The sequence below is a fragment of the Vanrija pseudolonga genome, chromosome 4 (assembly GCF_020906515.1).
Source record: "Vanrija pseudolonga chromosome 4, complete sequence".
Lineage (NCBI taxonomy): Eukaryota > Fungi > Basidiomycota > Tremellomycetes > Trichosporonales > Trichosporonaceae > Vanrija > Vanrija pseudolonga.
In genome coordinates, this window is record NC_085852.1 from 1,320,094 (window position 1) to 1,333,538 (window position 13,445).

General features: G+C 62.0%; 4 protein-coding genes across 4 annotated transcripts; 2 read left to right on the forward strand and 2 right to left on the reverse strand.

The window, feature by feature from the left end:
* Window positions 1–667: 667 nt before the first annotated feature.
* On the reverse strand, window positions 668–5,325 carry dmc1 (Meiotic recombination protein dmc1; the record flags this gene model as incomplete). The annotated part of the gene is made up of 18 exons (XM_062772314.1): window positions 668–2,012; window positions 2,052–2,752; window positions 2,787–3,295; window positions 3,662–3,672; window positions 3,717–3,827; window positions 3,872–3,936; window positions 3,974–4,110; window positions 4,150–4,208; window positions 4,244–4,384; window positions 4,425–4,513; window positions 4,555–4,707; window positions 4,746–4,766; window positions 4,813–4,833; window positions 4,881–4,907; window positions 4,988–5,047; window positions 5,147–5,170; window positions 5,213–5,230; window positions 5,305–5,325. 18 exons carry the CDS (start codon window positions 5,323–5,325, stop codon window positions 1,010–1,012), a joined length of 3,171 nt encoding a protein of 1,056 aa, XP_062628298.1. The 3' UTR covers window positions 668–1,009.
* A 563-nt stretch (window positions 5,326–5,888) lies between these two features.
* SPBP4H10.15 (Homocitrate dehydratase, mitochondrial) lies at window positions 5,889–10,687 on the forward strand (the record flags this gene model as incomplete). The annotated part of the gene is made up of 12 exons (XM_062772315.1): window positions 5,889–6,176; window positions 6,214–6,690; window positions 6,734–6,985; window positions 7,071–8,046; window positions 8,090–8,434; window positions 9,050–9,171; window positions 9,226–9,338; window positions 9,376–9,849; window positions 9,897–9,977; window positions 10,025–10,069; window positions 10,107–10,326; window positions 10,365–10,687. The coding sequence occupies 12 exons, from the start codon at window positions 5,889–5,891 to the stop codon at window positions 10,608–10,610; spliced, it is 3,639 nt and encodes a 1,212-aa protein (XP_062628299.1). The 3' UTR covers window positions 10,611–10,687.
* Window positions 10,688–11,254: 567 nt separating this feature from the next.
* Window positions 11,255–11,965, forward strand: GstD1 (Glutathione S-transferase 1-1; the record flags this gene model as incomplete). The annotated part of the gene is made up of 1 exon (XM_062772316.1): window positions 11,255–11,965. One exon carries the CDS (start codon window positions 11,255–11,257, stop codon window positions 11,963–11,965), a length of 711 nt encoding a protein of 236 aa, XP_062628300.1.
* A 239-nt stretch (window positions 11,966–12,204) lies between these two features.
* utp23 (rRNA-processing protein utp23) lies at window positions 12,205–13,301 on the reverse strand. Its single transcript, XM_062772317.1, has 3 exons — window positions 13,091–13,301; window positions 12,905–13,048; window positions 12,205–12,852 (listed from the first exon to the last, which is right to left on the reverse strand). Exons 1-3 carry the CDS (start codon window positions 13,269–13,271, stop codon window positions 12,287–12,289), a joined length of 891 nt encoding a protein of 296 aa, XP_062628301.1. The 5' UTR covers window positions 13,272–13,301; the 3' UTR covers window positions 12,205–12,286.
* Between the last annotated feature and the right edge of the window lie 144 nt (window positions 13,302–13,445).

Here is a 13,445-nt window from a genome sequence, read left to right on the forward strand (position 1 = left end):
CTGCTGCTGCCAGCGAAACAAGGGAAAAGGGGCGGGTGGGGACGCCGTTTACGGATACCTCGACTGAACTGAACTGCGGGTAGGGCCCCCCTCGTCCCGTGCCTCGTGCCGGGCTACTGCTGGGGACGACAGCTGAAACGGCACAATTGAGAGCCGGATGGATTGTATACTGGACGCACGCTGGCGCATGATGCTTAACGCTGAATAGAGCCATCGAGTGGGCATGCGCGCGCGCCAAGGGGCGGGCACTGCTCGGTGTGTGCGTGTGTCCGTGTGCCAGCGAGCTGCCATCACTTGCATTGGGCTGTGAGTGAGGTGGCTGCGAGACGCTCTCTGCTAGCAGCGGCGGCATGCTCGTCTCTCTGCATCACGCATCAATGCAGTCTGCAGCTCACCAGCTCATCACGTTTCAACCCCAGCCCCCGTACCTGACGGACCAGCAGCCATCTCTCTCCTGCCACGTCGCCGGCGAGCCGGCTGGCCGCCTGCCGCCACTGCCGTCGTCGGGCCAAGCGGTTGGTGTGGTGAATGCCGTGAGCCTAACCCCGTCTCCTGGTTACTGAGCTCAGTGGGGCAAGGCCGGCGAGCAGAGCTCGTCTTGTCCCGCCGCGTTGACTGCCAGCCGGCTCCAGCGAGCCTCCACGTCTCTGCATGGCAATAAACTCGTGGCTCATTTAACCATAATTGGGGTAGGCCCGCAGGCTGGTAGCGCATAGTTGCGACTTGCGACGCATGGCGGATATACATGGGCGGTAATCATGCCAACACGGTCTGTTATCCATCCTCGTCCTCCTCGTCACCACCACTCGACTCGCCCATGCAGTGCAGATGAAGTACAAACAATGTGCCACTCGGCAGATCTGATCCAGGCGCGAGGCGCTCAGGCGCCAAGCACAACACTCGCCCTAAGGGCGATGCACGTTGCCCGCAGTGGCGCAGAACAGTCGCGTCGGTCACGGAAGCTAGCTCGCTTATGCCGCCCATCCCATTCTGGCCCAGACGATCTGGGCTAGGCCTTGGGAGGAGGTGTAGGTGGCACGTCGCGGATCGCGGCCGCCATCGCGACCGTGTCCGCGGCGCTCTCGGCGTCGTGGACACGGAGCACGTCGACGACGCCGGTAGCAGTGCACCAACCCGAGATGGCCGCGTCGCCCGCGCCGCGCTCTGAGGGCACGGTGCGCCCCGTGACTTTGCCAACGAAGCCCTTGCGGCTGCCACCGACAAGCAGGGGGAAGTTGGCGAGCGAGGGCGACGCGACGAGCTCGGGCAGCGAGCGGAGCAGGCGCAGGTGGTCGTCTTGCGACTTTGCAAAGCCGAGGCCCGGGTCCAGGATGATGTCCCACCGCTTCACGCCGGCATCGAGTGCCCGCTGCACAGCAGTGCCGAGCTCGGCCGCAACGCCGCTGACCACGCCGCCAAGGGCGCTGTAGTCTTGCGCTTCGGCAGTCAGCATCGTCGTCGAGTCGCCGCGCGAGTGCATCAGCACGACGGGCACGTCGGCCTCAGCCATGGCGGCGGCCATGCCCTCCTCTGCACCACCGCGCACGTCGTTGATGCAGCTTGCGCCGGCTTTGACAGCTGTGAGGGCCACCTCGGGCCGGTATGTGTCCACGCTGAGTGGGATCGATGCAAGAGGGCCGTCCGCGGCTCGGACAGCGGTGACGAGGGGCACGACGCGCTCAATCTCCTCCTCGGACGAGCATGGCTCAGAGTTCGGACGCGTCGACATGCCTCCAATGTCGATGATGGCAGGGACGCGCGAGCCTGACGCGAGCTGCGTGAGGCGCTCGAGAGCACCGCTAGCTTCCGTATGTCTCTGGTTGCCGTCAGAGAACGAGTCGGGCGTCGCGTTGAAGATGGCCATGATGGCCGGTGTCGCTGGCGACGTCAGACGGAGCACCTTTGCTGGTGAGGGGAACGGGATAACGGGCGCGAGGCCGCCCGGTGCGACGCGGGACAGGAGCTCGGCAACGCTGGTGCCGAACGCGGGGTGGATGAGCTCTGGCGCGATGCTGGGGCTGTCAGTCGTTGTGCCTCATCGTCTGACTTACTCTGCCAGAGGCCGGAGGACAAACTCGCGCTCAGCCAAGCTCGCATGCGGGCATTCCAACCATCCGACGCCGTCCTCGTCCGCCGCGTCCCCAGGTTGGCCAACACGCACGACCTCGTCGCCATAGAGCACAAGGTCGAGGTCGATGACTCTGGGGCCGTTGCGGAACGTCTTGGTGCGCCCGATCTCCGTCTCGGTGCGCTTGAGGACGCGGAGGAGGTCGAGCGGCTTCAGGGTCGTCGACACCTCAATCACGCCGTTGAGGAACAGCGCCTGGTCCTCGACGTACATCGGCTCCGACTCGTACAGCCTGCTCGTGTCGACGAGGGTCACGCCCGCCGCCTCGAGCAGCTTGATGGCGCGGCGCACGTGCCCGACCCTGTCGCCGATGTTCGAGCCGACGGCGATGAACACCCGCGGGCCGGAGCGCCTTGCCGACGTGTAGTATGGTCTCCTCGCGGCTGGGGCTGGCGCCGGCACCGCTGCGGCTGGCGTGGGCACGCCGCGCACGCCGCCGCGCTTGGCAAAGTCCTCTACCCTCCGCGAGACGCTGATTGACGGCGTGGCGAACGGCAGCGCGCTGGGCTTGCGGATGTCCACGTCGATAGAGCTCTGCGGCGGCACGGCGGGGAGTGCGAGCAGCTCACGGGCGAACGTGTCGGCCAACGACTCGAGGGTTCCAAACGACGACTTTTCGAGCCACTGGGTGTGAGCGGGGCAGATGGGGTACACTCACGTCGAACGACGCATCCGCGACGGCCTTGTGGCTCCACTGCTCGGCGCCGACGCCAGGCCCAGTGACGGTGATGTCGGCTTCCAGGCGCTGCCGCTCGGCGCGCTCGTGCGGGTGCAGGCCGATGATGCACGACACGCGCAGGTCGCGGAGGGTGCAGCTGATCGGCCCCGCAGACGAGGGGGTGAAGGTGCGCGCGTACTCTGCGCTCTGGGCCGACAGGAGGGCGCGGGGGAGGCGCGCGGTGACGCGGACGGAGGACACGGCCTTGAGCTCGAGCGGGACGGCCGCGACGGCGTCCAGCAGCTCGGACGGGCGGGCGAACGCGCGCGAGTTGATGGCCGCGTATACCGCCTTCGAAACGCTAGAGTAGTTCACGCCCAGGCCCTGCATGTCATCCTCGTCGACGCAGTGCGGGACGACCTCGGGTGCGAGGCTGATGTCGATGTCGAGCTCGACGGGGCACGGAGGGGGCGGGTTCAGCCCAAACGCGGACGGGCCGAGGCCTTGCGCTAGGTGACACGTGAGCGCTGTTACGCTGATGCGGTCGGCAGGCATCAGCCGGTGTGTGTGGGTGGGTGGGAGGGAGGATGAGATGGTACAGAACAAAAATCGGTGATGCCATGGACGAGGCCGATTCCAGGCACGGTGAGGTCATGTTGGCGGCGGCAAACTGTAGAGTGGCACCAGCCGACCGGTTGGAGGCAGAATGCATTTTCCCTCCCCTCTGCACCTGAACTGGGTCTATCGAATGCATGGACTTGTACGATGTACTGATGGGAATCTTGATATTGTAGCGATCTCTTGCGATAGGATGGAAGCTTGCGCTTAGGTGTCTGTTGTTCGTTAGTACCCCTGCCAAAGCAGGCTCTACCCACCCTCCCAGCCACTGAAGGTGTTAGCAAGGGAACCAACCCACATCGGAACACTCACCCAGACTTGAGGCAGTACGTCGCCTCGCCCTCAGGCATGTCAGGCGAGTCCTGGAGCTTGGCGATGCGCTCATCGCCGCGGCCCTTGCGGAGCTGGATACGGGTGGCGGATCTGAACGGGTGTTAGTTGGGCCGTCACCTCCCACCAACACTCACGCATGAGCAAGGATATGGCCACCGACGGGCTTGGCACTCGAGGCAGCAGCAAACATGGCGGCAGCCTGAGAGTCAGCAGGTATCACAACTAGCTCCACTCACACCAGGGTCGGCCTGGACTTGGTTGGTGAGAATCACTGCGACGTTGAACTCCTCGGACAGCTTCTGAAGACGGGCAAGGAACTGGTTGAGCTTCTGCTGGCGCTCGGAAAGCTCGCCGCGACCGGAGTAGTCCTGGCCTGAGTAGGTGAGCTCGCCTCCGACGGTCCGGCACCTACGGAACAGGTTCATGATACTGTCAACGATGATGAGCTTGTACGTGCGGTCCTCGACAAAGCTGCGTCGTCAGTTGAGTAGGTCACAAGTACTCACCGAATGGCAAGCTCAACGAGAAGCTCGCACTGCTGCTCGGAGCTCCACGCGCGAGCGCAGAGCACATTCTCGAGAGCCATGCCGCTGTCAACGCCAAAACGATCCGCAACCGCGCGGACACGGTCGGGGCGGAAGGTTCCTCTGTGTGTTGTTAGACGCGGAGGACTGACGCGAGGCTTACTCGGTGTCAATGTAGGCAACCTTGCCACCAGCGCCACCCTGGTCCTCAGGGAGTTGGGTGGTCACGCAGAGTGTGTGGCATAACTGGGTCTGGGTGGAGGCGTCAATGGCCGCCGAGGATGTCAGCCTACCTTGCCAGTACGGAACTCTCCATAGACCTCGGTGATGCTCTGGGTGGAGATACCACCACCAAGCATGCCATCAACGGCCTTGGAGCCAGTGGTGATCATCTGAACATTCTGACGGCGCTCGGAGAGCTCCGCAGCCGTGGCGAAAGTCGGCGGCTGTTGTGAGCGGGGGGTACCCGTGCCGTGCCACCTACGAGGAGCTTGACGGACACTTCCTATGCATGGTCAGCCATGTCCCACACATACCATCCCAGTACACACCTTGAGCTTTTCGATCTTGGCCTATTGGAAGCAAGGCGTCAGTAAAAACGGATCAACCCGAGTCCGACAACGCGGAAAAGTACCTCGGAAAGGCCCTGAGAGACGTCAGTGCCTCGTCCTCTTCGCTTGTGCTTGCCTTAATCTTGGCCAGGTTCTTGCGCGGGGTCTGCGCCACTCCAAGGACTGTGACGATTCCTGCCGCCTTGAGCTTGGTGATATCGGAGACGTTGATGCCCTGAGATAGTGAGATAAGATGTGTTGATCAGTGGCATGGTGGTCGGTCACCCATCAATGTGGTCAGGGAAGGTGGTGGCTATTGGAACACAACACTCACGTGAGCCTGGAGCTCGTCCACCGCCTAGACGTGGTCAGTGTCTGTGTGAAGAGGAGCATCGCGTACCTCGTAGCCATACATGGTCTGTGGAAGCGGTCAGTTATGGATGGGACAGAGTTGGCGGCGCGGAGGAAGGCGGGGAAGGCCTTGTTACTCACGTCCTGGCCGTCGTCCGACATGGTGGCGAGTGAGGTTCTTGTGCTTGTGAGAGAGTAAGTGGGTGTGAGTGGGAGGGGGTCAACGGTGAGGAGGGAGGAGGTTGTGGTAAGAGACTGTGAGAGCGGGGGTGGTGGGAGAGAGGGGAGCAACGAAAAGTAGAGCGAGTGGGAGGAAGTACAAAGTCAAGAAGGAATTCATGCGCCCAAAGGAAGATATACGCGGGCCTCAGAGCCAGCCAAGCAGCCAGGTGAGTGAGTCAACCAGACATGGTCAAAAGGAAGGCGAGGAAGACAGTCTCGAGGAAGGCGGTCTGTGCGTCAACATGTCGACCATCTCGACCACCAGCTCGATCGGCCGTGAATTTCCGACGAGTGATATCGTCGCCTGTATCGCTTGTCAGGGAGTTCCTGGCTGGCACCCAGCCAAAATGCGAGTCATCGACCTCGGCTTCATCCAACCAGCTGCCACCGTTTTCAAGCTGGCCCCCGACCGACTTTATCGATCACTGGCCCGGGCTTTGCATAGACTTTGCTTTCTCAACTCCCACCTCACCACTCTCACCACGCCAAAAAGAGCAACAACCATGCTCGTCCAAAGATCACGCGCCCTCGGGCCCATGATGGCCCGCCGCGGCCTGGCTACCCCCTCGTCCGTGCCAGTCAAGGACTTCCCCTCCATCACACCCCCTTACCCCCGCCTGCTCAAGACGCTCGACGAGGTCCGCACCGTCCTCCCCAAGGACCGCAAGCTCACCTTGGCTGAGAAGATTCTCTACTCGCACTTGAGGAATCCCGAGGAGAGCCTCGGCGGTGGAGGCCAGATCCGCGGCGAGCGCTACCTCAAGCTCCGCCCTGACCGTGTCGCGATGCAGGTGGGTAACCTTTGCAGTATCGCGCTGACCCACGCAGGACGCCTCGGCCCAGATGGCTCTTCTGCAGTTCATGACCTGCCGTCTTCCTGACACCGCTGTCCCCGCCTCGATCCACTGTGACCACCTTATCCAGGCCCAGACCGGCGCGGCCTCCGATCTGCCCCGCTCCATCGAGCAGAACAAGGAGGTCTTCGACTTCCTTGAGTCGGCTGCCAAGAAGTACGGTATCGAGTTCTGGAAGCCTGGGTCTGGTATCATCCACCAGATCGTTCTTGAGAACTATGCTGCTCCTGGTCTCCTCATGCTCGGTACCGACAGCCACACGCCCAACGCTGGCGGTCTTGGCATGCTCGCTATCGGTGTCGGAGGTGCCGACGCCGTCGATGCCCTCACCGACACCCCCTGGGAGCTCAAGGCTCCTCTCATTACCGGTATCAAGCTCACCGGCAACCTCCAGGGCTGGGCCACTCCCAAGGACCTGATCCTTCACCTCGCTGGCAAGCTTACCGTTCGCGTAGGTGTCGTGGCTTGACGAAGTTCACCTGCTGACTCTCCAGGGTGGTACTGGCCGTATCCTTGAGTACTTCGGCCCCGGTGTCACCGCCCAGTCGTGCACTGGTCTTGCTACCATTGCCAACATGGGTGCCGAGGTCGGTGCTACCACCTCGACCTTCCCCTACTCGGACAACATGCGCCAGTACCTCCACGCGACGTACCGTGGCCCTGTCGCCGATGCCGCCGACGCTGCCGCCAAGCAGGGCTTCCTCTCGGCCGACGAGGGCGCCGAGTACGACGAGGTCATCGAGGTTGTGAGTGTTTTCGCACGCGAGCTTGGGCGATGGTGTCGAACCCCGCCGGCGCCCCACTGGAAGCCGCACCAGCTGACAAGCGTAGAACCTCTCGGAGCTCGAGCCCACCCTCAACGGTCCCTTCACCCCTGACCTTGCTACCCCTCTGTCCAAGTTCTCCGAGTTCATCAAGGAGAACAACTACCCCGTCACCCTCTCGGCCGCTGCTATCGGCTCGTGCACCAACTCGTCGTACGAGGACATGTCGCGTGTCGCCTCGATTGCCGAGCAGGCCAAGGAGGCCGGCCTCAAGTCCAAGGTGCCTTTCCTTGTGACCCCCGGCTCTGAGATGATCCGCGCCACCATTGAGCGCGACGGCCTTCAGGGCCGCCTCGAGGACGTCGGCGCGACTGTCCTTGCCAACGCCTGTGGCCCTTGTATCGGCCAGTGGAAGCGTGATGACCACCAGGGCGAGGACAACGCCATCCTTACCTCGTTCAACCGCAACTTCAAGGCTCGTAACGACGGTAACCTGAAGACCCTCAACTTCCTTGCCTCGCCCGAGCTCGTGACTGCCTTTGCCTTCGCCGGTGACCTCAACTTCAACCCCACCACCGACAGCATTGACACCCCCAACGGCCCCTTCAAGTTTAAGGCCCCATCTGGCGACCGCCTGCCTCCTATCGGCTACACGGCTGGTGACCTGTCGTTCGCCCCCACTCCCTCCCCCAAGCCTGTCCCTGAGACTGAGATCGCTATCTCGCCCTCGTCGACTCGCCTGGAGATCCTCGAGCCCTTCGACTCGGTCTTTGCCGCTGGCCCTACTGAGCTCCCCGAGCTCACCTGCCTCCTTCGTGTCCGTGGCAAGTGCACGACCGACCACATCTCTGCTGCCGGCCCCTGGCTCAAGTACAAGGGCCACCTCAGCAACATCTCTGAGAACACCCTCATGACGGCTGTCAACGACGAGGGTGGCCAGATCAACGTTGCCCGTGACGCCCAGGGCGAGGACACCATCCCTCACATCATGCAGCGCTACAAGGCGCGCAACGAGCCCTGGATGCTCGTCGTCGACGACAACTGTGAGTTAGCTGTCCTCGTCTAGGTGCAAAGCTGACAAATCAGACGGTGAGGGATCTGCCCGTGAGCACGCCGCTCTCCAGCCCCGTTTCTACGGCTGTGGCCTCATTGTCGCCCGCTCGTTTGCTCGTATCCACGAGACCAACCTCAAGAAGCAGGGTGTTCTTCCTCTGTGGTTCGCCGACAAGGCCGACTACTCGAAGATTTCGGCTGGCGACAAGGTCCAGACCGAGGGCCTCAAGGAGCTCCTCGCTGGCACCTCGCCTGATGGTCAGATCCGCCTCAAGGTCACCAAGCCTTCCGGCGAGGTCGTGACCATCGAGACGACCAACACCATGAGCGCCGACCAGCTCAACTGGCTCCGCGCCGGCTCTGCGCTCAACTTTATTGGTGAGCAGGCTCGTGCCGCGGGCAAGGCCTAGACGTAAAACTGTAAGGGTTGTAGCATCATCTTGCCATATGCATTTTCCATAGCATCAGTGATATCGGTGTGCCGGGTGATGAGCGATTTGTGGAGGTCGGTCAAAGCGGAACCAAAAATTCCCTCTGTTGCACAATGACGAACGGGTACGCACCCCTGGTGCCAAGGATGCATCACCAAGGGGCAGCGCCGCAGCAGCAGCACCAACTCCAACGACAACCACAGCCACCGCGTTACTTCTCCTCTTCCATCTTCTCTCCTTGACCTCGACACTTTCCAAACAGACGTCTCACGACAGGCATATGTACCCAGATCAGGAACCGAACACAAATCAAACCACCCACCATGCCCACCGTAGGAAGTAATACCCTCCCCCTCCCCTATGCCCACGCCCACGTTTCGCAACAGCGTCGCGAGCCGCGACAGCCAATGCGGTGAGTCTTGCCGTCGAGGGGGGCACGGGCACTAGGGATGTACACTGACACGTACGCGCAGAACGTCAAAGCTGGGCACAAGTGCGTATCGCTCCATCTGCGCCTGGTCGGCGTTGCAACGTCAGTGCTAACCACACCACAACACAACAGAACTCAAAGTCCTCCCTACTCAGCCAGAACACCCCACGATCCCAGAGGAGGAGGATGAAGAGAACGAGCCGCTCCAGCGCATTGCTGAAGATACTGGAGATGGCGAGGGCGTCGAGGTCGAGGTGAGCTACTACAAAGGCCTCCTTCCTCCCTTCTCCTTTGACTAACAGCTCCAGTTCTACACGCCCCTCGCCCAGATCCCGGCCGGTTCGGCCCGTCGCGATGCTATCAAGCTCACCAAGTCAGAGAAGGCCAAGCTCCCGCGAGTGACGGCCTACTGCACCGCAGCGTGGGTTTAGTGCGCGTTGAAGTTCTAACGGACTCAGATCATATAACCTGCCTGGTCTGCAGGCATACCTTGCCGCAAAACCCGCGTCATATCGCACGCACCCGCGCGTGTTCGACACCGAGTGCCTGCACACGCCGTACCTCCCGCCGCCGACCAGCGCGTCGGCGTTGAATCGCTCACCCGCGATCAAGCCGGTCCAGCCGGCTGCGCTCCTCCCGGTGCCCGAGGGCAACCTGTTGAATCTGGACGACGACGACACCGTGTCGTACTCGCCTGCACGTGTCCCCGCGCGGAACGACGCGACAAAACGCAAGACGGGCTTTGCGAGGCGTCCTGGCGGCGGCGGTAACCGCTGGCAGAATGGTGACGAGGCCACGGACAAGAACGACGAGACGGACGACGAGGACTGGGAGGAGGAGGAGTGGGTCCCTGACGTCTTCCTCTTCGAGTATGGCACCGTCGTCATCTGGGGCATGACGGAGAAGGAGGAGAAGGCGTTCCTCCGCAGCATGTGGGTTTGCTATGCGTCGTGGCGGTTCGAAGCTGACCCCTCCACAGCAAGAAGTTTGAAATCGAGCGCCTCAGCTCCGAGGACATTGAGATGGAGGATCTCAACTTCTACTACGCCGATTACTCGCGGTGGGTAGAGAGACGGTCAGTGTGCAGGGCCGAGCTGATAATCGCAGCATATACAACGACGTCATCACGCTGCGCAAGGGATCGTCGTACATGTGGGTGGCAGGTGGTCGGCCTGGCTGACCCGCACAGGACAAAACTCTCTCTCTCGCACGCCCTGTCGCAGTCTGTCAAGATCTCGCTGTTCGAGGAGCTCATCAGCGCGACTATCGAGCAGACCAAGGACATTCCCAAGACACTGAGCGAGACGGGCAAGATTGGTCTCCCGCGCAGCGAGATCATGAAACACATTGGCAACCTGTTCATCCTGCGCATCAACATCAACCTCGTGGGGTCGATCTTGGACTCTCCTGTGGGTTAGCCTGGCGTTATAATTCACTAACCTCGCAGGAATTCTTCTGGACGTTCCCAGATCTCGAGCCCCTGTACAACGCGTGCCGCTCGTATCTTGAGATTGGCCAGCGTGTCGAGCTCCTCAACGGCCGTGTCGAGGTGCTTCAGGACATGCTGATGCTGCTCAAGGAGTCGGTCAACAGCTCGCACGGCGAGCACCTCGAGGCGATTGTCATTGCCCTCATTGGTATCGAAATCATTCTTGGCCTGGTCACAATCCTGGTCGACCTGAGCCTTGCTTAGTCGGGCTGTTAATCATTCTAGTACATACAGTACGCCTTGTCATTGATTGTGTACAGTATGCATGTACGAGTGCGGGGAAGTGGGTGGAGTGGGGTGTGTGGGGTGGGGTTGTGCACGGGTTGACTGTCTGTCGATCTTTGCGGAGTGTCTCCGACAATCGGTGGGTCATGTTGTTGCTGTCGGCACCCGCCTCCACAATCTTACACATCTTGCACTGTGCATACGCCGAGCAACGTGGGCTGGGCCATCGGCGGCTCATGGTCGGATTGCTTGGCACGGCCCGATGCAGTCACCCAGCAACGGTGCAAGCTGCACGCTGCACGGCCGTATGGCGGCATGATGCCGGGTGAGTTGCCGCACCCTGAAAAACTGACTGTGCGACTGTGGCATGACTGTGTGTGTGTGGTGGCACTTGGGCGGAGCACGCGGAGTGACGCGCTGCAGGTGACGCCTATGACGCCGCACCGTGTTCGGGAACATGGCGCCGAGAGCGATGGTGTCGAGCTTAATGCTGCGATGAATAAGCTGGCACGAGGTGACGGAGAGCACAGAGGGCATATAAGGCGGCACGCACGGCATCTACAGCCTCACACCCTCACCAGCAACCACAACCAACCGCACAACCCACACCCACACCCCCCAAAATGCCAGACTTCACCCTGTACCACCTCCCCGGCTCGATGTCGACCGCGCCCCACTGGCTGCTGCTCGACCTGGCCCGCACGCAGAACGTGACCTTCGACACGGTCATTGTCGACGTGCACGCCGGCGCGCAGTTCGACCCCGCCTTTTTGGCCATCAACCCGAAGGGCAAGATCCCCGCGCTCGTCGCGCACAACGACCCCACCTCCCCGGGCGTGGTGGTCACCGAGGCGCCAGCGATCATGTACTACCTCGCCTCGCGCTTTGCCCCCCACCTCATCCCTGCCGCCTCGGCGCCAGCAGCCGACGTCGCGCGCTTCAACGAGGCGCTGGCGTTCTTCGCGTCCACGCTCTCCGCCGACATCCGGAACTGGTTCTTCGCGGGCGAGGAGGGCGAGCGCCTCGTCCCCGGCTGGAGCGGCGCCGACGCCAACACCGTGCGCCGGCTCACGCGCCCGCGCCTGGAGAAGGACTACGCCTTCCTCGACGGCGTGCTCGCCGAGCGCAAGTTCGTCGCTGGCGACAGCCTCAGCATCGTCGACTACCTCGTCGTCGCGGCCACCTCGCTCAGCACGGGCCTCCTCAGCTTCGCTGGCAAGCACGCGCACGTCAAGGCGCTTATCGACAGCCTGCACTCGAGCGACGGGTGGAAGGAGCTCGTGGTCAAGGACAAGTTCGCCCCTGGCTCCGGCGACGAGGCTTGGGGCCTGTAGAGTAGAGTAGAGAGAGTGGACGATATGTATATAGATGGATGAATCCCGTGTTGACCAAAACAAGTGCCGCCGCACCACACCCCGCCGATCATATGCTTCAGGCCGTCTCATACCGCACGCAGTCGAAACCTTGAGAATTGTATAATCTTGTCGGCGTCGAACGCGCGTGCCGCGGGCTGGCGCAGATCAGAAGCAGTATCATCGAGCCGCTGAGCAAGAGCTCGGCTCGACCCCTCGACCCGCTGACGCACGCCTCACTCACACAAGTACATGCAATAGAACCTACACCTGTCTAGCCCACCTCGGCGCGCCTACACCAGTCTAGTCCGACTCGGCCCCGCTCGCCTCGGCGCCCTCAGCGTCTCCGGCCACCACGCCGCCCTTGGCCGCAATCTCCGCCTTGAGCTCGGCGATCGCGCCAGCGACGGCACCCTTGCCGCGTCCGCGCTTGCGCTTCTTCTTCCTCCTGCCGGCATCTGCTTCGCCGCCCTCCTCCTCGGCGGGCTCGTCCTTCTCCCCCTCGTCCTCTTCCAGCCGGCGCTTCTTGCCCTCGGCCGCGGCCGCGACAGGCTCAGCCTTGGCCTTCTTCTTCTTCATGCTGAGCGGGTTCGGCGCCTTGGCCTTGCGTGACCTCTGTGCTGGGGCCGAGTCGGCGCTGCCGACGACGTTGTCCCCGTCCACCACGCCGTCGAGCACCTTGGCGCCCTCGACGCGCCGCTCCTCCTCGTGTGCGTTCTTCACACGGATCGTCGCCTGCGTAGGTGGTGACAACACCAGCACGCCGCGCGGGTTGAAGTGCACGATCGGGAGCCCGGGCACGTGGTTCAGCGACGACATGAGCTTCGGGCTGCCGAGGGCGAGGACGTAGCGGTGCTTGTTGGTCGCGCCTGCGGGGGTTAGTGCTGAATCTCGGGGGAAAAGGAAGCACGCGGCACCCACCGACAACCTCCTTGACACACTCCCATGCGTCGATCGCCTCACGGTGGTTACACTTCCTCCGCTCGCACTTCTTGGCCAGGTCGACGATGGGCTGGTGCTCCTTGCCGAGCGTGTACAGCGCGTGGATGCAGCATTGTGTGATCACTGACGTGTCAGTTGGGAATACCAGCTTTACCTCCAACTCACTTGGCTTCGTCTCGCCCTGCACCACGTCCTTGAGCATCTTGTAGACGTCGTTGTCGCGCTGCTTGCCCGCCTCGAGGAGGAAGTCGTTGGTCAACAAGAGCTGGTACGGCTGGCGAAAGTTGAACGCCGAGACGTAGAGCGCCATAACGCGCTTGTAGGCCTTTGCTCGCTTCTGGCGCATCGTGAGTGGGTGTGTTGGGCAATGTTGTACAGAGTCGAGATGGTCACAACATTAGGTGGCGAGCATCTGGAACTCAACTTTTGCGGTGACGTTGGTCACGTGACAATTAGACACCAAAGGGTAATAACGTTTCACTCATTCCTAATGCGGGCATTACAATTCAATCTCGACAAC

What these genes read in the sequence shown, in the direction of transcription:
- utp23 (XM_062772317.1), bottom strand. Translation starts at nt 13,271, where the DNA reads ATGCGCCAGAAGCGAGCAAAGGCCTACAAGCGCGTTATGGCGCTCTAC. An exon ending in GCAGGGCGAGACGAAGCCAA is followed by an intron (nt 13,049 to 13,090) that starts GTGAGTTGGAGG and finishes CTGACACGTCAG; the next exon opens with TGATCACACAATGCTGCATC. An exon ending in GTGTGTCAAGGAGGTTGTCG is followed by an intron (nt 12,853 to 12,904) that starts GTGGGTGCCGCG and finishes TAACCCCCGCAG; the next exon opens with GCGCGACCAACAAGCACCGC.